Source organism: Protopterus annectens, chromosome 7.part0 (genome assembly GCF_019279795.1).
Source record: "Protopterus annectens isolate FY-2018-M chromosome 7.part0, PAN1.0, whole genome shotgun sequence".
NCBI lineage: Eukaryota > Metazoa > Chordata > Ceratodontiformes > Protopteridae > Protopterus > Protopterus annectens.
This window is the reverse complement of record NC_056739.1, coordinates 1477158586-1477182900: the sequence shown is the minus strand read 5'-3', so window position 1 is coordinate 1477182900 and position 24315 is coordinate 1477158586. Positions and strand designations below refer to the sequence as shown.

General features: G+C 45.1%; 1 protein-coding gene across 1 annotated transcript in view; it reads right to left on the bottom strand.

The window, feature by feature from the left end:
* The window catches only part of PLXNB1 (plexin B1), a 3809096-nt gene that overhangs the window by 2070609 nt on the left and 1714172 nt on the right, over positions 1–24315 (bottom strand). The window contains exon 10 of the mRNA XM_044078026.1: positions 3330–3438. Coding sequence (XP_043933961.1) covers positions 3330–3438 — 109 coding nt within the window. The remainder of the gene's footprint in view (positions 1–3329; positions 3439–24315) is intronic.

The following is a 24315-nucleotide window of genomic DNA, read 5'->3' as shown; positions in this document are numbered from 1 at the left end:
TCTTTGTTCCAGTACCAACCTTTAATGTGAAAGTAAAATGGAATATAACATGATGGAATGTAACATACAGGAACTGTTGGGGAAGCTGCAAGAAAAATAATTTACTATCTCTTCTGTCTAAGAAACAAATGTTTCTAGGTCCTCAAAATCCCACTCACACAACAGTGAGTGGGGCTGAGGGAAGACTCACCCTTCCCCTAGCTCCAAAAGGGGGTGGCCAGGACTCCCTCAGTGCGACAGGCAGTGAATGGTCACACATACAAGTGATAGGACTTAGAAGGAAAAAAAAAAAGAAACATCAGACTCCTGTTCACTCAATTTATTTCTAAAAATGTTTACTGCTTTCATCCCATATTCATGGGATTTCATCAGAATATTCAAGTGATTTGTCGATAATTCATAACATACGCATGCACCACAGCACATGGTGCATAAATACCTAAACAGTATTTCTGCTCTTCTGCAAACATTTTTGGCTTCTTCGGTATAAAGAAAATATTTTAAAATATGTATTTTCCTTACACTAATGCCACTGAGTAAAAACAGTGGCCTCTAACCTTGGTGACATCAGTGTAGAAAAAAAAATGTTTTATGCCCATAAACTTTAATGGGTGCACCACCACCATAACACATGTGCAAAGGTGCCCCATTAAAGTCTACAGACACACTGCAAGTTAACCTAAGGTGACATCAAGACAGGCTACAGTACATTTATTTGGGCCATAGTTTAAGTTTACAAAGCTTTTTATTAAAAATGGCCCAAAAACATAACAATGGGCAATCAGGAAAATAGACTGCAGCACCCACAAACATTAACAAATCAATTTAAAAGTAAAATTCCAACTTTTCTGTGGGGAAGACAGCAATGACATTGAGGGGAATGGATGTATGAACATATGCATGACACTGAAAGTGATAGGTTTAATAATGCTCTTCAAGCATTCTGAAAAAATGTCAGCACCAGTTTTTACTTTTTTGTATTGGAAAAGTTAGAAAGGTCCCCATGGAGGGCCACGGGGGAAGGTTTTGAAAATGAGGAAACGACTGTGGTAATTAAAATTAGATGCAGGTATCCACCTGGTTAGAATGAAGCATCTACTTCTAGTATTTTAAATTTTACTCTTACAAGATCAGATAAGTAAAGAAAAATGAGCATTACACACAAATATTTTCATGAGTGAATAATTTCACTTTTTAACTTGAGGTTCACATTATATTTTTGAGTATCTCCATTTTTATGTCTAGGCAGTACAAGTATTCTTGAGGAAAGATCAAATATTTACTGTTTCTTCCATTACTATGTTTAAGAAATGCCATGTTCTTAATTAAATTTTTAATTTTTAAATGTGTGTGTGTTTAAAAGGTGAACTGATAAAATAGTTACAAATGCAGTGACTATCAAATCAATGAGATGGTACTTTCAGATTTCTAACAGCCTAACACAATTGGTTAAAGCTGGGTCACATGAAATACCTGGGAACTTTTATAAACCGCAAGTTATTTTTTTAAATGAGCTATGCTGTGATATCTCTGAGGTGTTTTTTTCCCCCTTAAGTGTTGGAATTCTCATCTGGAAGTGCTGTGGTTATAAGTGACAGGACATCAAAGTCTAAGGCAGTGCATGCTTGAGGTGATGCCTGGTCACAAAAGATCTGGGTAGAGTGTTGTATCAGTACTATACTTATGCATTCAAAGGACAGACTTTCACATCCAACAAAACAAGTCCCTCTATAAGATGAAAAGGATGAGGATACCCAACATCTGGACTGTCCCTGATGATTCAAGGGGTATAGGTCTGACTCTTCAAATCAGACTCCCTCTCCCCTAGCTGGGGAATTTTGCTCACCTTGGAAGCAGAGACCAGAGAAGAACATTCCCCGATTCTGAGTCTGACCGGCGAAACTTGGCTGGGAAACTTAATGGATGTCTCCAAATTAACTGGTCAGGCATGTTTATTTTCTCTAATCAGGGCAAACATTCCAGGAAGCACCACTAAGGTGGCCAATGGAAATGCAGCTCCCACAGTCTTCTAATTCTCTGCTGATGATGGCTGCAAAACTAAATCTTCATGAGCAGAGAGAATTCATAAGAAACAAGGCGATCTGTGTATTTATAGGATTTTCTGATGAAATATCAGACTTCCTGATCCTCTGTCCTCTCCTGGCAATCTAGCACAACCATGAAAGAACATACCTGCCAGTCTTTGTAAAAAGTACTCCTTACATCTGCCATCTCTCTTGCACTGATGCAAGCCTTGAACTTCTGTCAACATTTTTTGAAGGGGACAGACATTTCTGGCACTTGTGGCAATGTTTAATATCATGCCCCTCTTAAGAGACATTACTGGTACTGTCAAGTGTGGGCGTATGGTTGAATGCGTAAACAAAAGAAACAAGTTTTTAGAATTTTAGTTGCTGAACATAAAAAACTTCTCTAAGATAACCATTAGGCAAAAGATCCAAACTATATGAATAGCAAGAAAGAACTGGGGAGCACAGGGTCTTAATGTGCTCTCCTCATCCAGTGCCTGATATCACAGCCAGCTTGAGCTGAAAGCTTGCATGCCTTTGAGAGCAAAAGGTATAGACAAATGCCAAACTGTTACAGGCTGGGAATATTAGAAGAAAATATCCCAACAATTACCCACTGCACCACTGCAGAAAACCTCTAAGTCAGCAAAGACAGACTTTCACTTTACAACAGACTTCTCTGACACACACATACAAAATACACACACACAGAATTACTTCTAATATTCGGAAGACTGTAACATCACATCCAATTTTGTTTTTGCGGGATGAAAATTGTGAAAATGAAACACTCGAATGGCGAATTTTTCCCAGGGCAAGTAAACACTTCCCCAAACTCCAACAAAACACATACTGGACTAAATAAATAAAGATTGGTTTTATGATGTAAGGAGGTGCAAGCATATCAGTGTCTTGCTAGACTCCTCAACAGCCTAAAAGTTCTCATTCAGGGAATACTACTCTGGACTGAATAAGAGTATCACTTCTGAAGATAAACGGCATTTACTCATTCGGTGCCAGTTCTCACTGCCTATTCAAAGATAGTGCATGAACCAACTCAGCCTTACCAAACAGTAGAGTCTTTCTAGGTCTTCAGTGATGCACCTAGGAATATCAAATGTCTAAGCATATAATGGGCATGTCTAGTGGAATCATCATCAACCTCAGAATCAGAACAGTGTGTGTTTAAAACGTATACTGTACAATCAAAAATTAATATAGGCTTGTTTTAATAGCACGTGTGTCACAGGCAGGTCACAAAATGCAGTATTTTTTCTAGAAGAAAATCTGAAGACTTACGGAATGTTTCTGGAGAGCTGCTTTACAGCACTGCAGTCATAGAAAATGAAATCTGTGGCTGTAATGCATATGTTCTGAAAACGCAGCACAAGAGCAACCGTCACATGATCTAGAATCAAACAAAAAGGGGTTTATTAACTAGAAGAAAAATTAAGAAAAATGAAAATTAAATTGACTTCATAAGGTACCACTTCCCTGTTAAACATCCAGACAAGACATGCTGCTGAGTCACATATGACCAAAATGACAGTTTAATGAGAAGTTACTCTATAAAGAATTGAGGCAATATGTTTCCATGGTAACGTACAGCAAATTTAAAACGTAAAATTTTGCATTTGTCCCATGTACAAAAAGGAGTTACAGGAGGAAAATTAAACTACTTTTATATTGAGAAGAAAGCAAGTCAAATTAGAAAGTAACAAGCAAAATAAAAGTGGACAGAGTATGAAGTACAAAAACATAATGACCAACAATACACAACCTAGAACACTGACAAGATTCATGGAATTATCACAGTAAAATAAAACACTGCTAGTTCTTCCAAATGGATCTTTGCTGATGGTCAACTTCAAGTATCTCACTATACAAAATTGCAATAAACAGAAGACAAACCATATCTTAAAACAGGCCTGCTGGTGTAATGGCATACTACCTGCTGCAAAGGTAATCCAGGTTTAATTTTAAGCCTAAAAACACCATTCATCTAAAACTTTAACATTCTAGCATCCAAAGTACTTAAAAATGTCTTTTTCAAAGATTAATGTCCACAAAACAGGGTAAATAAAGTTAAAGGAGAAATGGAGAAAATAGCATTACGTTAGCACACTCAAAAGTGTTCAAAATCAAGGGTGAACCTCATTGTACTCAGTTTGGGAATTAAACTGGCAGACATATGGGTATAAATATATGCTCTTCTTTTAGATCACAGATTCTTAATAGCATAGGTCCGTTCTTACTGTCCTCCCAGAAGCAGACAGATGCCTGGAAAGCTTACACCTTCCGCTTTTAGCCAAAATTTCAAAAGAAAATAAAGTTTCTGCTGCCAAAATTCTTGTATCTACCTCATCTTACTACAGCCCTTAGCTGTAACAATTTCAAGGCCAAAATGCAAAGGAACACAGCTAGCCATCAGTAGTCTCCAGTAAGAAGGTGAAAGTTATGTACTTAACACTGGATCCATGTGGTATTGTTTTTGTATGGTTCAAGCTTTGGGTCATCAGATCTAACCTCGGCACCTTTTGGAAGCTGTGGATCCGATTCCTCCCCTACCAATAATTCCCTCCACTTCCCCTAAAGTACCGCAGATAAACTCTCCTTGCTTATAGTCAAACAGCTTATGCAACAACAAACATCACAGGCTAGCCTATATGGAAGTCAAAGAGGTGGTCATAAAAGGGGAAACAGTGGTCAACGGCTTTTCAAAGGTAAGGTTCCAGGTGAGGTCCACCTTATTAACAAGAGTAGCAGATAACAGTATTGGAAGGCAGGAGGAGGGAGGAATGTTGAACCGCATGAAAACAAGACAATACAGATCTAGCATTATGGTAAATATAACAACTTTTGTAGCTGATGTTTTTCATTTTCATCTGAAGCTACCAAAAGTACAGTTGTGTACACTTACCATACATGTAGATGTTCGACTGTATTCACTGTTGCAGTCATCACACTTGAGTTATCTGCCTGCAGGTAGGCCTCAGTCGGCCCGAATACCACAGTCCCAGGTAGGGGTAGGAGCTCTCCTGGGTGGTCTCAAGCTTTTTGCCCATCTGAGATGCTGCTTGAGCAGAGGATGAGAGAAAGGGGGGAGGTTCTGTGCTATAATGATCTGAAGTAGCTGAGGCGTGGATTTTAATGGAGGAAAAAGACAGGCCCTTGTGAAACATCTCAGTTAAGTATTGCAAAATCTGACAAATGCAAAACCTCATGTTAAATATTGCCTAGATTTATTTTATTATTTTTGTTGTGTATATAATATAATTTCTTAACACACACAGTTGCTCATTATCATTTACTTTTTGGATTACCATTACTTTTTTACTAAGATTTAATCTATTACTGCATATTATACTTACTTTTTTATGAGTTGCTATTTGAATGACTTTATTTCTTTGGTAACATCCACATTTTGAAATGCTTATTACTAACATGAAAGTTGCTTGTTCTTGTTTCTTGTTTACCAAAAATTATTACAATGAGTTTCACCTCATATCATCATTTCTTTTTTTTTTTGTTTGTATTGGCATGCACTTTCATTGTTAATTAATTTTCTTTTGAGGAAGAAGCTGTTTTTGCGGCTAAACAAACGTTTGTGATAAATAAATTCGTTAAGACTACCTACTTGTTGTTGCAGGTACAAGGGCTCCGTGGTACGTTTTTGGATTGCAAAATCTGAGGTAAATTGGGTGCTGCTGTGCTCACCCTAAAGATTGGTTCCAGGCACAGAATATTCTCCATTTGTCAGCATAAGATTTTCTAGCACTAGGTCTCCTTGCCTTCAAGATGACATCCATCACAGGTTTGCTGAGAGATGATAAGGGTGAATTTAAGTGATTAGCCAGGCTGCAAGGTTCAATGTTGGAAGCTGAGGGTGCAGAATTTGGTTCTCCTGCTGAGACAGCAGGGAAGGGGTCTGAGGCAGGTGCCATGGAGATACTTGCGACACACTGTGCAGGAGGGAGTACCAGTGTTGGCACGACCAGTCTGGAGAAATCAAAATCATCCTTGGTTTGTCCTGTTTGACTTTTAGTAGAACTGTGGAGAGCAGAGGAGGAAAGGCGTAGACTGATAGGTTTTTCCAGCTGAAGGACAGAGCATCCACTTTCCAGGCTTGTTTGTGGGGAGTCCTTGTGCAAAACTTGTCCAACTGGTACTTCGGGGGGGGGGGGTAAATAGATCTATGTCCGGGCTCCACAATTCGCTTGTCAACATGTTGAAAATCTGTGGTTCCAGTTTCCACTCGTGTGGGTCCATGAGGTCTCTGCTTAGTCCGTCTGCCAGTGTATTCAACTTTCCTGGCAGGAATTGAGCTTGAAGGTGCAGTTGGTAGCTCAAGGCTGTGTTCCACAATGCCATGGCAAGTCTGTAGAGGGGGGTAGGTAAGAATGTGTACCCCCTGCTTGTTTATGTACCACAAACTGTGGTGTTGTCTGTCTTTACCATTAGTTGTCCTGGAAGAATGTAGTCCTTGAAGGCTGTCAGATCATTCTGTACAGCTAACATTTCTTTTTGAATGATATGTAGGTGCATTTGATTTGGGTTCCATTTGCCCAAAATGCACTTCCCTGCCAGGTGAGCCCCCCATGCATAGTCTCTGATGCATCTGTAGTTAGGGTTTGCGTGGCAGGGGGTAGGGTGAATGGTAGTCCCTTGTTTTGGTGGCAGGCCTCTGCCCACCATAGGAACTCCTGGCATAGGCAAGGTACGACAGGAATCATTGTTTCCAGGCTGTGACAATGCTGACTCCATAGACGTCTTAGATACCACAGTAGTTTCCTCATATGCAGTCTTGCATATGGAATTAGAAAAATGCAGGAGGCCATGAACCTCAAGGCATGCAGTATTTGTCTTGCAGATAGCAGGGTTTTTGTGGCCACTTGTTTGAAGTAAGTTACCAAATGAATTTGCTTTTCTGGTGTGAGGAAAGCCATCTGGCCAGTTGTTTTCAAGCTTGCACCCAAGAAAGTAATCTGTTGACAGGGTACCAGCTGTGATTTATTTTTGTTTATGGTGTACCCCAGACAAGTTAGAAAGTACAGTTTTGTATCTACCATAAATGTAGATGTTCGAGTGCTAATACAGCTGCAGTCATAACAGATGGGTTCTCCTGCTGTCAGGCGGGTCCTCGGTCGGCCGAATTCCAAATTCTAGGTCCGGCGTCGGTTGTCGTCGCTTCTTCCCTGACGTCAGTGCGACAGGGGTATAAAAGAACCAGCCAACACCATTTTCTTCAGTTTTTCTTGCCCCAGATGTCAGGTGCCCCCAGAAGGAAGGCAATACATAAAATTATGAAGTAATGCAATGCAATATAATCAAAAAACAGTAGTTGTAAGCAAATACACCATAAAAGAATACCCCTAGAGGGGAAGGGAGGGAGGGAGGGACACCTGGACTGCAGCTGTATTAGCACTCGAACATCTACATTTATGATAGGTACAAAACTGTACTATGTTCATCGTGCATACACAGCTGCAGTCATAACAGATGAGTAGAATCCCAAAGCTAAGAAAGGGGTGGTAGGCACTAGGTGGAACTAGGAGGAGCCAAAATGCCCTGCAAGACTGCAGTGGCAAAGCCTGCTCTAGATTTGGAGTATAATGGTAGGTTGTAGTGTTTGGAGAAGGTATGCACAGAACTTCAAGTGGCTGCTACCAAGATATCCTTGGTAGGAACTCCTCTGAGGAAGGCTGCAGAGATGGCTGTGGCCCTGGTGGAATGAGTTCTAATGCCTGTAGGAACAGTTTTGCCATGAAAGGAATAGCAAAAGTGTATGAAGTGGGCTATCCATTTTGAGACTGTCTGCTTGGAAATTGGTTTTCCTTGAGCTCCTACCGCATAGGCCACAAAGAGCTGTTCTGATTTTCTGAAAGGTTTTGTTCTGTCCAAATAATAACGTAGTTGCCTGTGGATGTCCAAGGAATGTAGTAATCTCTCCCCTTTGTTTTGAGGATTGGGATAAAAAGTAGGTAAATGTATGGCCTGATTTAAAGCTACCCTGGATACCACTTTAGGCATAAAGGACGGGTTGGTTCATAAGGAAACTCTGTCCTGATGGAAAATGATAAAAGGCTGGACCGCCATGAGGGCCTGTAGTTCTGAAACTCTACGAGCTGAAGTGATAGCCAGAAGGAAAGCTGTTTTCCAGGACAAATATTGCAAATCTGATGAAGCAGCTGGCTCAAAAGGAGGCAAAGTCAGTTTTTCCAGAATGAAATTTAGATCCCAAGTAGGTATTGTTTGTTTCCTTGGAGGTCTTAAATTCTTAGCCCCTCTGAGGAACTGTCTTAAAAGAGGGTGAGAGAATAAAGGAGGATCCGTGTTGTATTCTGCAGAAATGGCTGAGGCATGGATTTTGATGGAGGAGAACGAAAGTCCACTGCTTAGCAGTTCAGCCAAATATTGTAGTATTTGAGGTAAATTCAGTTTTCCAGGGTTCTGGCCCTTTTTCTCATTCCAGACACAAAAACGTTTCCATTTTGCGGAGTAAGCTTTTCTAGTTGATGGCCTTCTGGCCTCCAAAATGACATCCTGCACCTCCTTGGAGAGTAGGGCCTGCTGTGATGCTATGGAATCTTCCATGCGGCTAGATTGAGTGTTTTTAGCTGACTGTGAAGAGTTTTGAAGCTGTGCTGAGGTTAGAAGAAGAGGCATTAGAGGCAGGGTCCATGGAGGGGAATGAGTCAGGCTCCTCAGGAGTGGGTACCAGTGTTGCCTTGGCCAGTCCGGAGCAATGAGGATCATCTTTGGTCTGTCTGCTCTGGTCTTCAATAGGACTTTGGGCAGCAGAGGAAGAGGCGGGAAGGCATAAACTGTCATTGATGTCCAGCTGAAAGAGAGCGTCCACTCTCCAGGCCTTTGGGTGGAAGGTCCTTGAGCAGAATTTTGTCAATTGATGATTTTTGTGGGAGGCAAAGAGATCTATGTCTGGCCTTCCCCGTTCTTGGATTATTTCTGTAAAAACTTTTGGATGCAACATCCATTCGTGTGGATCTGTCATATTCCTGCTTAGGTTGTCTGTCAGCGTGTTTTCCTTGCCTTGCAAGTACTGTGCTTGTACTTCCATCTGTAAGTCCATGGCCATGTTCCAAAGTGATATGGCCAGTCTGCATAGGGGATAGGAATGTGTTCCTCCCTGCTTGTTTATGTACCACATAACTGTGGTGTTGTCCGTCCTTATCAACAGTTGACCTGGTTGTAGAAGGTCCTTTAAAGCTATAATAGCATTTATTACTGCTAGCATTTCTTTTTGATTGATGTGAAGGTGCTTTTATTTTTGGGACCATTTGCCCTGAATGCACCAGTCTGTCATGTGCGCCCCCCCAGGCGTAGTCCGAGGCGTCTGTTGTGATGACTTGATTTGCTTGAGGCTTGTTGAATGGAAGACCTGTGTGTGTTTGACATGCTTGAGCCCACCACAGAAATTCCTTTTGCAGACATGGAAGTAGTGGTGGTATTGTTTCCAAACTGTGGCTGTGTTGAGACCATATGTTTTTTAGGTACCACTGTAGTTTTCTCATATGCAGCTTTGCACATGGGATTAGCAAGATGCAAGATGCCATGAATCCCAGAGCCTGCAGGATTTTCCTTGCAGTCAGCCTGGTGCAATTTGCCAGTGTTCTGAAATATTGAATTAGTTGCCCCTGCTTCTCTGGCGTGAGGTAGGCCATCTGGGTGTTTGTGTCCAAATTGGCACCCAGGAAAATTATTTTCCGAGAGGGTATTAGCCTTGATTGCTCTTTGTTGACTGTGTATTCCAGAGAGTTTAATAACATTATTACATAAGCCAGATGCTTCAGAAGAATGTGCTTGCTGTCCGCTTGGATCAGGCAGTCATCCAAATAGGGATACATTTGTATCCCTTGAAGTCTGCAGTAGGCGATTACTGATGCCAGGCATTCCGTGAATACTCTGGGCGCAGTAGATAAGCCAAAGGGCAATGCAGAGAATTGATAATGGGTTGAACCTGCAAGAAATCTGAGGTATCTTCTGCAACTTTGTCTGATTGGGACATGCAGGTATGCCTCCTTGAGGTCCAATGTTACCAGCCAAGACTCCTTGCCCAGCATGGGAAGAAGTTGCTGTAGAGTGAGCATCTTGAATTTTGGTATGAGTAAGAATGTGTTTAGGATGGAAAGGTCCAAAATAGGTCTCCAATCTTTTCCCTTCCTTGGCACCAGAAATAGCCTGGAATAAAAACCTTGACCTTGTTCGTGTAGGTACCTCTTGAATAGCTTTCATGTTTATAAGATCTGAAATTTGCTTTTGTGCCTCTGCCCTTTGATTGTGTGGCAGTTTTGGCATGCCTCTCATTTTTGGAAGGGTATGAAAGTGGAATTTGTAGCCTCTGTTTATAATGTCCAGGATCCATTTGTCCTTTGTGACAACATGCCAATTTTTTGAGAATAATGCCAGCTTTCCTCCTAAGGGGGCTGCCATTTGAGACCTGGTTGGCCTGCAAAGGGGAAAGTCATTGGGTTTGCTTTCTGAAAGATTGTGAGTTGTCCTCACCACCTCTTTGTGGAGGAGCTTGCCACTGTCTGCCTCTGTACGATCCTTGTGGTTGTCCTCTGCCCCTCGGGCACCTGTATCTGCCTCTTTGGGGTCTGTCCATGGCAGGAAAGGACCAGTTTTTGGAAGGCCAATTTCTACTAAAACGTGGGGGTTGAACCTGCAGAAATTCTTTCACAGTTTGCATTGATTTAGCTTTTTCCTCCATTTTTCGTAATACTTCCTCAGCATTTGCCCCAAATAGTACATCCTTTTGAAGGGGGCTGTATAGTAATTTAGCTTTGATATGAGCAGGCAAGGTTTGCTCCTTGAGCCAAGCATGCCTGCGTATGACTGAGCCTGTAACAGCAGCTCTACATGAGGCCTCTAGAGCATCAAAACCACATTTGTAAGTTATGTTTACCCACTTGTTCTGCACTATGCATCAAATCCTGCAACTTCTTCAAGTCTGGTTGTTCAGGTTGTGACATTTTACTTTTCAATTGAGATAACAGAAACTGTTGGTATTTTAGCATATGAAACTGACAGTTTAAGGCCCTCATGGTTAAGGTAGCAGAGGTATATACCTTTTTTCCCCACCTTTCTAAGGATCTGGAATCTCTCTCGGAAGGCAATGGATTTTTGGCAATGGAAGCCTTAACCCCCTTGGGTCCCTGTGAGATGGTTTCTAGGTCAGCAGCATGGCTTTTGTAAAGAAATTGGTGCGAGTTAGGAACCCAGTAGTACCCGTCAGGCTTAACTGGAGCTAGAGGTAGAGAGCCCGGGTTAAGGCAGGCCTCCGAGTAAACATCATCTAGGATGTCCAAGACAGGAGGTATAGCCAGAGGCCTCTGCTGGGGTAACAAAATAAATTCCCTGAGCCTTTTCTTGGAATCTGAATAATCCTGGCCTTCCCAGTGGAAGTGTTCCCTTAAGGTATGCAAAGTTTCCCCAAATGAGAAATCCTCAGGGGGGGATACAGAAGGAATAAACTCCTCTGTATCAGAGTCTTCAAAAGGGGAATAAGCCTGTTCCTGATCATCAGAATGTTCTGAAATAATGGATCCCTGATCAGAAGAGGGGGAATCTTCCTCCACTCTGGGCCTTTTGTCCGGAGGTGGCTGAAAACCTCTGATTAGAGTAATTAAATCCTCAGCCATTTTAAGCATATGTCTCTTAGGCATGGGGCCTGGAGATGGGCCCTGTGTAACAGGTCTCTTAGGGTGCATGGTTGCTTTAGACTTGGTGAAAGCCTTGATGGAGAAAGAAGAGGAAGGTCTGAAGACACCTTGAGTGGAGGTGGACCTGTCCACATTCTGTGTTTCCATGCCAAGAGTGGCTTCGGTACCTGTAGTCGGGGGGTGGGCAGAGGAGCCTGCGACCTCGGGTACAGGAGACACCGCTAAAGATGTGTCTTCGGTAGTCAGGGGATGCGTACGCGCCTCACTGAGAACCGGACCACGTGTAGTCGGCTTAGGCGTGGTGTCGGTAGAGGCCGCGGACCTCGAGTGTCGGTCCTTGTCTTTGCGTTTTTTAGACAAAACCGGTGTCGGAGTATCCGACGACATGGTATAGTTAAATGCTTTCCCAAAAAAGTGCTAGGCGAACTCTGCCCGACGCTTAATACTGCGTTTGTTGAAAGTAGCACAACAGTGACAGACCGAGACGTCGTGGTCTGGGCCTAAACAAGGTATACAGAGGGAATGGAAATCCTTATGCGGTATTTGCTTCCCACAAGAAATACAATTATTAACTTTGTCTGACATCGGTCTGAGGCAAGAAAAGTTTCCCCAATGGGGTACTTAGCTTTTAAGAAGACTTTGGTTTCCAAATTTTTCGTAATATCAGGAGCAGATCAGGACCGGCACTTGCGAACTGCTTCTGCTTCGGGCACCACTCGGCAAGAAAGACTGAAGAAAATGGCGTCGGCTGGTTCTTTTATACCCCTGTCGCACTGACGTCAGGGAAGAAGCGACGACAACAGACGCCGGACCTAGACTTTGGAATTCGGCCGACCGAGGACCCGCCTGACGGCAGGAGAACCCATCTGTTATGACTGCGGCTGTATGCACGATGAACATCCTTTTTTACAAACGCCAGATGATTTAAAAGTATGCCCTGGTTTTCTGCCTGAATTAGACAATCGTCCAAGTATGGATATATCTGAATATTTCTTTGCCTACAAAATGCAATAACTGGAGCCAGGCACTTTGTAAAGGCAGGATAACCCAAGTGTAATGACTGCAGCAGTGAAACACGATGAACATATACCCTGAACGCAGTAGCCAAGCCAAAGGGCAGTGCAGAGAACTGATAATGCAAACAGCTTGCTTTGAAGCGTAGGTATCTTCTGCAAGATTCCCTAATTGGGATGTGCAGGTATGCTTCTTTTAAATCTAGAGTTGCCAACCAGGTGTCTTTGCATAGCATAGGAAGTAACTGAGAGTCAGCATCTTGAATTTTGGAATCTCCAGAAAGGTGTTTAGGTTAGACTGGTCCAGGAGTGGATGCCATGATTTGTCTTTTCTGGGTACCAGAAAAAGCTTGGAATAGAAACCTTGTCCCTTTTCTTCTTCTGGTACCAGCTGAACAGCCCCCATGCTTGAGGGAAAGTACTTGTTTTTGAGCCTCTGCCCATTGATTTGGGGGCAGGTCTGGCCACCTATTTGGTGTTGGCAACGTGTGGAAATGAAATCTGTATCCCTGGGATGCTATGGTTAAAACCCATTTGTCCTGGGTTATGAGTTCCAAGTTCTTTACATGAAGAGCAATCTTTCCCCCCAAAGGGGCGGTCAGTCAGTGAAACTATTTACCATAGGGGGGTGTCTTGTTAGTTCCATATTTGAAAGTGGAGGCCCTTCACTGCTTAATTCTGAGAGTCCCCTGGGACTGAAACCTGGGGTTTTTGCTGTGTCTGGGTTTGGCTTGAGAGGACCTGGAAGGGACTGGAAAGGACCAGTTCTTAGTAGACCAGTGCCTACTAAATCTTGGAGGTTGCACTTGTAAAAAGTCTTTAACAGTTTGCATAAATTTACCTTCAACATGATCAGGCAAAGACTGCTCCCCAAGCCAAGCATGCCTTCTAAGCACAGACCCAATAACAGCAGCCCTACAAGAGGCCTCTAAAGAATCAAAACCACATTGCAAAGTATGTTTTCCAACTTGTTCAGCAGAATGCATTAAACCGTGTAAATCTTTTAGTTATGTACTCACCATAACTTTAGATGTTTGGGATCCATCTCGCCTACATTCCGTACTGATGGGCTCGGAGCCGATCCTCGGCTCCGACTCGGCACGCTATGCTATAGAGCGAAGCCTCTTATTGGCTGAGCTATTCTCTATCCCAGGATGCACCACCACTACTCCCCCAGATCTTGTTTGTCCGCATTCATACACACACATAACTTGTTTATATAACATTGCCAGATGTTTCAAGATGAAACAATAGAATTCGGACCGTCCGATCTCTTCTGATCTCCAAGGAAGGGGGAAGGAGGGTGGGTTATTAATGTGGCAGATGGATCCCAAACATCTAAAGTTATGGTGAGTACATAACTAAAAGATGTTATGTGATCCTATCTCGCCTACATTCCGTACTGATGGGACAGCGTCCTTAGCACCTAAATCCTGGGTGGCTCACTGGAAAACACTCCTGAGCACTGTGGAACCAAATGAAGCTCGCCCCCGGGATGCCACATCTAATTTGTAGTGGGAAATGAAAGTGTCCGGGGAAGACCACGTAGCCGCAGCACAAATGTCACTAATGGCAAGCTTAGAATGGAATGCTATAGAAGTAGCCATAGCTCTTGTAGAGTGAGCTTTGACAGAAGTCGTAAGCTCTTTATTAGAAGAGGAATAAGCTTGACTAATACAGTCCCTGATCCATTTGGCAATAGTGACCTTTGTGACGACTTTGCCCAATTTATTATCCGAAAAGGACACAAACAATTGATCTGTTTTCCTTGTTTGTTTGGTCCTGTCTAAATAAAAACGCAATTGCCTGTGGACATCCAATGTGTGGAATATGAATTCTGCTTTGTTCGAGTACTTTGGAAAGAAAACTGGAAGTTCTAATGACTGTTGCAGGCAAAAACTGGAACAAACTTTAGGGACAAAGGCTATCTTTATGAAAAACCAGGTACGGTGGTTTTACAGATAGAGCCTGAAGCTCTGAAACTCTTCTGGCAGAAGTAATCGCGACCAGAAAAGCAGTTTTCCACGATAGAAATTTCAAATCACATGTTGCTGCCGGTTCGAAGGGGGAGGAGGTTAAGGCACGTAACACCACATCGAGATCCCACGGAGGAGCAGGATGAGAAATCGGAGGTCGTAAAAGCGCAGCACCTTTCATGAAGGTTTTACACAATCTGTTGCTCATTAAAGGTGGGTTTATAGATTCATGAAAATTTGAAATAGCTGCCAATTGGACCTTGACGGTAGAGACTGAAGAACCTTGATTGAAAAGGGAAGTTAGAAATTTTAGGACTTCCGATACAGGAATAGTGATGGGATCCAGACCCTGGAGTTGAGCCCAAATAGCAAATCTCTTCCATTTGCTAGTATACAATTTCTTAGTGGCAGACTTGTGGGCCAAAGATAAGATAAGTATGACTTCCGGGTCTAAGGTGCGATTCCCGACTATAGTCGGAAGAGGAGGAGCCAAGCTGTTAACTTCAAAGTGTGAAGGGACTGGTGGAGTAGTCCCGACTGATGAATTAATAGGTCTGGGATCTGATCCAGGAACCATGGACTGTCCAGTGCGTATTTCCGAAGATAGGGGAACCATACCTGACGAGGCCAGTAAGGAGCAACTAAGATCATTTTGCTCCCCAAGAGAGACGCCTTTTGGATCACTCTGGGAAGGAGAGAAACTGGGGGGAAGGCGTATAGCAAGCCGGTGGGCCAAGGATGGGCTAGTGCGTCCATAGGACTCTCCCCCGGAGATGGAGTGAGGGAGAAGAACTTTCTGCACTTCGCGTTCAGCGGGGGTTGCGAAGAGGTCGCAAGAATTCCCCATTTGCTGAAGATTTGAGTTGTCACTGTATTGTTCAGAGACCACTCGTGAGGAGAGAGGATAGTTCTGCTCAGTCTGTCGGCTATCATGTTGGATTTGCCAGGGATATGAGTTGCTATCAGAAAATGTCTGGTCGCCACTGCCCATTCCCAGACTCTCATGGCCTCTCTGCAAAGAGGGTAGGATCTGGTTCCTCCCTGCTTGTTCAGATACCAGACCACTGACATGTTGTCGGAGTGAACGGCAATTACACCCTGAGGGAGGTAATCGTGGAGGGCTTGTAAAGATAGAAGCACCGCCCTCATTTCCAAAATGTTGATATGAAGAAGACTCTCTTCTGAATGCCATTTGCCTTGGACTGACCTGCCCAGGGAATGCCCCCCCCCACCCCATCTGGGAGGCGTCCGTGGTCAAAGTGGCCATAGGAGGAGGTGGAACAAAGGGTCGACCCTGATCCAGATTGGAGGGCACCAGCCACCAGCGAAGGTCCCGTTTGCAAGTTTCCGTGATCCGTATGAGGTGACTGAGCGGGAGATCCTGAAAGGACCACTGTGTCGAAAGAAGCCACTGGAGAATTCTCATATGCAACCTTGCTAGGGGGACTAGAAGAACCGTGGCCGACAGATCCCAATAGCTGCAAGACCATCCTGGCTGGAGCTTTGGATCTGAGAAGCAAGGCTCGGACTTGAGCCTGTATGGTTTGTATCCTTTCTGTAGGAAGGTAGACCCGCATTCGGTTTGAGTCTATTTCTACTCCGATGAATCTTATGCACTGAGATGGCAGCAACACAGACTTTGGCCAATTGAAAGTGATCCCAAGGGAAGTGCCTAGTGATATTGTGGCTTGTAGGTTCTGCAATAGTAGACGCCTGGAGGTGGCAGTTTGGAGCCAGTCGTCCAAATACGGAAACACCTGGAATCCTAGACTCCTCAGGTGAGCAGTCACGACCGCCAAACATTTGGTGAACACCCTGGGGGCTGTGGTGAGACCAAAGGGCAGCGCACGGAACTGAAAATGACTGTCTCCTAGGCTGAAGCGCAAATGTCTCCTGGACGCCTGATCTACCAGAATGTGGTAATAGGCGTCCTTGAGATCTATGGAGCACATCCAAACACCTTTCTCCAGCAGTGGGAGAATGGATTGTAAGGTGACCATTCGGAACTTGGACTTTTTGACTGAACGGTTTAGAATGCCGAGATCCAAGATGGGCCTCAAGTCCCCGGTCTTTTTTGGCACCAAAAAGAATCTTGAGTAAGTCCCTAATCCGATCTGGTCTGCGGGGACCGGTTGGATGACTCCTTTTCGAAGCAGCTTTGAGACTTCTAAGGCTGCAATTTCCCATTGACTGGGTGGCGGGTCCGGGATTTTCTTGGGTCGAGGAGGGGAGTGAGAAAAGGGGATGGTGTAACCTCCGGCGATAATTCGAAGCACCCATCGGTCCTGAGTGATACCTTCCCAGGCTTTCAGGTGCCTTGAAAAATGACCCTCGACTGGCTCCGGAGCTGCACAGTCGGGCAATCCTTCAGGGATTGTGGAAGGCTGAAGAGCCACGAAAGGACTTGCGGTCTTCAGTGTTGCGGGGGCCTCTGCCGCCTCTGGGACGGCGTCTTCCAGAAAAATTTCCCCCTCCTCTGCCTCTAGAAGGGGGATCGTCCTGCTGAGGATAAGACTTCTGGGATCTACGGAACCACATTTTCCCTCCTTTTCGCCTTGGGATAAGGCCGAAAGGGAGTGGAAAATCGTGCCCCTATGGCAGTCAAAGTCTTACCTTCTTGCTTGCAGCGGGTCAATGTGTCCTTTACCTTGGGTCCAAACAAAGAGGACCCATCAAAGGAAGCGTCGGCAAAGGAAGACTTGAAGGCTTCCGCAAAATGACAGGCGGAGCCAGGCTTGCCTCCGTAGAGCAATACCCGTAACCACCGCTCTACTCGCCCCTTCGGCCGCATATGAAATGAGCCTCATGGACGAGTTTGATATGGATGGCAGCGTAGCCAACTGAGAGCCAACCGTCTGGGCCAGCTGCTCAGTTAGGTTACCCAAGCGGGTATCTGAAAGCTCCTTGATCAGATCCCTCTGAAACCTGGTGAAGTGCGTTAAATAGTTCAGGGACCTTAAGGTAAAGGCCGCTGAACTAAGGGTGCGCTTCCCGTACCGATCCATGCTCCTAGACTCCTTATTAGGAGGATGGACGGACGTCGAAGCCTCTGCTACATCTTGCTGGGTAGCAGATGCCACCACCATGGCATCTACAGCCACACCTTTTGTCAAAAACTCCTTCTCTGGGGGTGCTGATAGGAACTTATTTGGGCGAGCAGGCACCGGTTCCACAGAATCTGGATGTTCCCGCCCTTGACAGATCAAATCTAGGAGCTCGTCGGGAGACACCCAGGAGGCGGAGGGCTGAGCCCCGAAGGCCTTAAGGAACACCAACTCGTCAGCAGAAGGGGGTTTGGACAGCCAGCCGCCTCGTTGTTTGAGGTCTTCCAAGATGTCTGAGAAGGAGACATCATCTGAGGACGACTTAGGGGACCCCTCTGCATCATCAAGATCAGTGTCTGACGTGAGAGACTCATCGGGGGAGTCTACGTGCTTCCTCTTGCACAGTCTTTTCCTTGGGGGCTCCTCTGAAGAAGCTTCAGAGGGACCTCCAGGAGGGGGGGAACCCCCAGTGGGGGTGACCTCAAGCCCCGGGGCGCCGCTGTCTAAGGACAGGGGGACTGCCAAAGACCCAGTCTCCGTATGTAGGGAAGGTACTGGCGAGGCAGTGGAGGTAGCCAAATATGATTTGGCTAAAGCACTCCTCATGGCCCTGAAGGCCAGACCACCAGAATCCTGGGAAGGTCCGACCCCCGTGGCCACAACAGTAGACGGTACCCCCGCCGACGCACCAAGAGGAAGGCTTGGAACCGAAAACATCAGTCCCGAAGCGTCCCTCCCGGGGCCGACAGAAGAGGTCCGTGTCCCGAACTCCGACTCGAGAGCCGGGGTTGCAGTAAGGGTCAAAGCCGACCCAAAAACCTCCATCGGCTCCACCAGCACCGGCTCCAACAGTGCTGAGGCTGTTGGAGGAGGAACCAGAACTACAGGGTGGGCCATCGGCTCCAAAGCCGAATGGGCTGGAGCCGAAACTAATTTCTGGAACACAGGAGACTGAAACAGTCTTAGCAGCACCCTGTCGATGTCCGAATCAGACATCTTGGAAGATCTAGAGGAAACCGATCGGGTCCGAACCGACTTCTCCATCGGCTCCAAAGGACTGGGGGACCGGCTCTGAATGGACTCTACCAGTATCGGTGCCGAGGAAGATTCCAAAACAATTCCCCTCGGTGCCAAGGAGGGCTTCGGCGCCGAAGGGGAAGAGTCTGAGCCGGCAACCCTCATCGGCTCCAAAATCAGTGGAGCCGATGAAGGTGACCCGCCTCTCGAAGCCACAGTCCTCGGCTCCGAAACCAGAGGAGTCGAGACTGGGGGAATCGAGGCAGACCGTTCCATCCTCGGCTCCGAAGTCCGTGGAGCCGATGGAGAAGCCTGCCTGGATTTCTTAGCAGTCGGTTCCGACGGGCTGGACGGAGCTGACGCTTTCTTTTTCTTAGTTGGAGAGGATGAGGAAGATAAGGCTTCCTCGAAGGAGGGTTTAATCAGCCCTTTCAAGATCAATTTATTCTTCCTCTCTTGGAGGACTCTAGAGGAAAAGGCGTGACACACGCTGCAGGACTTCTGTAGGTGCTTGGCGCCTAAACAATATACGCACGAGGAGTGATCATCGGTTATAGACATTTTATAACCGCACCTCGTGCACTTTTTGAACCCTGAGGGTCTATGTTCTTTTGACATAATGCCTTTAAAATAGTCATTATAACAGTGGAAAAAGAAGCACTATCTAGTCAGAACAAAGATTTTAAACCACAATACAAAAAAAAATTTTTTTTTTTTTTTTTTACGATGCAAACCAAATATCACAAACACTAAAAAGGAGGGCCAAGAACCCTCTAACAAACAGGTACTTGACCTCCTTAAAATAAGAGAAACTAGCTGAAGAATAGGGGAAGGCCCCTCTAACTTAAACGGGAAACCTTTCCCTTAAACAAACACAATTTACCACAAAAAATGTACCAAACACACGCGTACAACAACAATAGCTGTTAAAACAGCTTTTGGGTAAGAATAAAGAATTTCCTGACAGGAAAAAGTTAGAAAAAAACAGTACTTAGCTCAGACAAGTTTGAGACCACGTCCTAGCTTGTAAGCGGCAAACGAGATCTGGGGGTGTAGTGGTGGTGCATCCTGGGATAGAGAATAGCTCAGCCAATAAGAGGCTTCGTTCTATAGCATAGCGTGCCGAGTCGGAGCCGAGGATCGGCTCCGAGCCCATCAGTACGGAATGTAGGCGAGATAGTATCACGTAACATCTTTATTTTCCACACAGTTAGGAATCAACATAAATTTCTGTTTAAGCAGTCCAATAATATACTGTTGATATTTTAACATACAAAATTGGCAGCTTAAAGCTCTGATTGCCATGGTTGCAGAAGTATAAACCTTTTTACCCAATCTATCCAGCGCCCTGGAGTCTCTATCAGAAGGGGTAGGATTTTTAGCAGTAGAAGCCTTAATGCCCTTGGGCCCCTGAGAAATGGTCTCTGGATCTGCAACAGGATTTTTGAAAAGGAACTTGTGGGATTCAAGAACCCCGTAGTATCCGTCAGGTTTACTAGGAGCTGGAGGCAGGGAATCAGGGGCCAAACTGGATTCCGAGAACACATCAACAAGGTCTAGTACAGGAGGAATAGACAAAGGCCTATGCTGAGAAAGAAGGAAATCACTAAGTCTCTTTTTTGAATCGGAAAATTCCTGGCATTCCCAGTGGAAATGCTCCCTTAAAGTATGTAAAGTTTCCCAAAAGAAAAATCCTCAGGAGGGGAAACAGAGGGAATGGAATCCTCTGCATCAGAATCCTCATAAGTAGGTATGGACAAATCCAGGTCATCAGAAGAAAGAGAATCCTGATCAGAAGATTCATAATCAAGCTCTGCCCTAGGCCTCTTGGGTGGGGCGGGGGGGTTGACTACCCTTGATTAGAGTAATTAGATCTTCAGCCATTTTTATCATTTGTTTTTTAGGGATAGGGGCCTGAGCATGTGGCCTGGGCGTCTTTTTTTAGACATAGGTTCATAGGCTCATATTAAGCTATCTGCCCTAGGGCATTTATAAGCCTAGCCAGAGTGTGTTTGGCTTTCGCCACCCATTTTAAATTAATTTTTCTATGCCTTTTTTTGAGGTTAGTATACTGTGCCTCTGTCTAACAGTGACACAGAAGTGATAGCCGGGGTAAACCTACGATCTCCCATCCACTCATCAAGATTCCTCTTGAAGAGAGTCAATGTGGGACTCTGCCTAACCTGGACTGGGATTTTATTCCAGAGGGAAGGGAGCCTCTGGGTTATGAATCTGTCCCTCCAACATGTCCTATTTATTTCAGTGCTGAGGTTCGAGTCTCTCGAGCGCGTAGCTCGATGGGATTTGGATTTTCTGAGGTGCAGCATGTCCATTAATTCCGGGTTGGACATGGCTTTATACGTCAGGCACAGATCGCCTCTGAGCAGGTGGTATACCACTGAGTAGAGCTGGAGTTTCTTTAACTGGGCAGCATATGGCATCTGTTTGAGCCCTTTGATCCTCTTGGTGAGGTACTTTTGGGGTCTTTCCTGTTGCTGCAGGTGTCTGGTAAGGTACATCCCAAAAGGGGCATTGTACTCAATTATGGGCTGGATGAGGGATGAGTAAAGAGGTACGATGACCTCCCCTGATCTAGATGTGAATCCCTTCATGATTAGGTGGGCTATATAAAATGTTTTTCTAACCACTTTGGCCGTGGTTGTCAAATGAGAGATTGCTATCAACTTGGGTCCCCAGGTCCCTAATGACTTCTTCTGTACTTAATGGATTATCACCTATGTGGTAATTTGTGGGCACTTTGTTTTGCCAAAGGGGATGACTATACACTTTTGGCATTTAGCTTGAGGCCATGGCTCAGGCACCAGTTGTCTGTTTCTATGAGGCCCTTTTGGAGGATGCTTGTGTCGGCTGGAGAGTTGATTATGGCCCAGTTTGCAGTCATCATAACTTGGTCAGCCACAGTCCTTCCGTGTTGGCCTGTACTGCCGAAATATATACCGAACAAGAGAGGTCCCAGGACTGAGCCTTGTGGGACGCCACTTGTAACTGGTTTGGAGTCTGACATGGCTCCAGCAATTCTAACCATGTGGGTTCTGCCTTGAGCCAGTTTGCAACCCATCTAGTGACATAGGGGTTTATATTTAAGCTGGTGAGCTTATCTATAATGCCAGTGGGGTATTGTATCGAAGGCTTTTGCGAGGTCCAGGTAGGCTGCGTGGACCACCTTCCCTAAATCAATGGCCTTGGTGACTGTTTCAAAGAAAATCGACCAGGTTTAAGAGGCAGGATCTGCCCTTAACAAAGCCAAACTGGGTAGGATCCAGTGTCTGTAGGTCCCCAATATCTTTATTTATGAGGTCCATGATGATCCTTTCCATAGCTTTGCAGACCAAGCTAGTCAGGCTTATGGGGCAATAGTTTCCAGGGTCCGTTGAGGCACCACCTTTGTGGAGAGGGACCACTGTTGCTGTCGCCACTTTTGGGTACATATCCTGTAGTAAGGCTAAGATTGAACAGTAGTTTTATGTTTGGGTTTAGCTCTTCTTGGAGTTCATGTAGGACGCAGCCCGGGACACCATCTGGTCCCATTGATGCTGTGTTTTTTGCTTTGGAGAGGCGGCTCTTACCTGAGCATCTGAGATGTCAGGGGGGCAGCACTCTGTTGGGATAGATATTTGCCCTTTTGGTGGGGAGAGGGGGGGAGAAGTTTGCACTGAACCTGTCAGCTAGGATGTTGGCAATATCTGTGGGTTCGGTGTATTCTTTGTCATTTTGGACTAATTCTGAGCATATCTGGGAATTCCCACCCAGGTTCCTAACATAACTAAAGAAAGCCTTGTGATTATCCTTAGTGTCCTGTGCAATTTTTCTCTCGAAGCTGGCCTTAGACGATTTTATGAGTGCCCGTAGTTTTTTTGCTAATACTGATCAGAGATGCCTTCCCTTTTTGGGATTTTACTCTATCATGTAGTAGCTTCCTCCTTCTATTGTATAGTTTGTTTATGGCTGGGGTCCACCAGACAGGACGTCTGCCTTTGGAGGACTGGGTCTTGGTTTTATTTGGGATTGCATGATCCATGCATTCCTGAAGGTGTTCATAGAATGCGTTTATAAAGGATTCTGCAGTCTGGGACGTATTTTCCACAGGCCCGGGGGCTTTGAAGGATTTTGCCTTGGTTTTGAGGTGTGTGAAATTTGCTTTAGAGAAGTTTTTCACTGTGGTTTTCTGGGCAGGGGGTGGGGTCGGGATGTGAATATCCAGTGAGATTAGTTTATGGTCTGATCTTACCAGTGAGGGATACACTTCTGGACTGGAGCATAGTGTCCCCATGTTGGTGATGATCAGGTCCAGTATGTTTTCCCCTCTTGTGGGAGTGGTAACAAGTTGTTCCATAGCATTTGAGTTTATAAATTCTAGGAACCTTTGGGCTAGGGTGTTGGAGCTACAGTAATGCTCCCAGTCTATGTTTGGGTAGTTGAAGTCGCCCAATATAATGGTGTTTGGAGAGACCTTCATATTTTCCAGTATTCTCAGGAAGGCCTAGTGGGGTTCCTGTGTTTGGGAGGGTGGTCTGTAGCAGGCTATAAACTGGAAGGCAGTTTTACCCACAGTTAATTGCACATGGATAGTCTCTGATGCTTTGTGCTGTGCCACCAAACCTGGAGGTGTGGGTATCTTTGACGAATATTGATACTCCCCCTCCTTTTGTGGTTCGGTCAAAGTTTTGGGGCCGAAAAGCATGGTATGAGGTATAACCTGGTAGTGCTGGGGTGCTCTCGGGAGCCTTGAACCAGGTTTCTGTTACTGCACAGATATCGATGTTCTCCATGCTAAGGAGAGTTTCAAGTGCGTGCATCTTGAGGTTTAGACTTCTGGCGTTGAGTAGCATTAGTCTTAGTTTCTTATCCCTTGTGAAACCTATGGAGGTGGGTTTGTCTTTTGAGCCTTGCCTAAAAAAGGCACTATGGGGGTAGCAAGAGACGTTGCCAATATCCGAAAGCCCAGGGGTGACAGGTGCAAGCCGTCCCTAGCGAAGCATCGTGGCTTGTCGAGCATGTCATCCCAGGCTGACAGGCATTGGATCCCCTCTGAATGACACCAACACTTAAGCCAATTGTTGAAATTGATCATCTTGTCTTCATATTGTGGCATCATTCTTGGTGAGGGTAAGATGCTACTCAAGGTCACGGTCATACCGGACTGGGCTACATGCTCAGAGAGCTCCTCTATGTCTCTTTCCATGTAGTCCAGGGAGGTACGTCTCAGGTCATTCACACCAGCATGGACAATGACAGAGTCATATTTGTACTTGCCTTGGAGTGACCTGAGTGCTTGCGTTATGTGGCGGATCCTAGCGCCCGACAGGCAGCTCACCATGACCTTCTCCTTGTTCAGCCTGGTGAGCGGGACGTCACTGTGCCTGACGAGAGAGTCACCTATTACAAGTGTATCAGGTGTGTTGTTTAGCCTTAAGGGCTGTGACTGTTCGGCACACTGGCTTTGTGAGCTATGTGTTGCACGTGTTTTGTTTTGGGGTAGCGGTTGCTTGGGTGTCTGCTTTGGAGGTCTCTGCTTTTTTTTCTTATGAGAC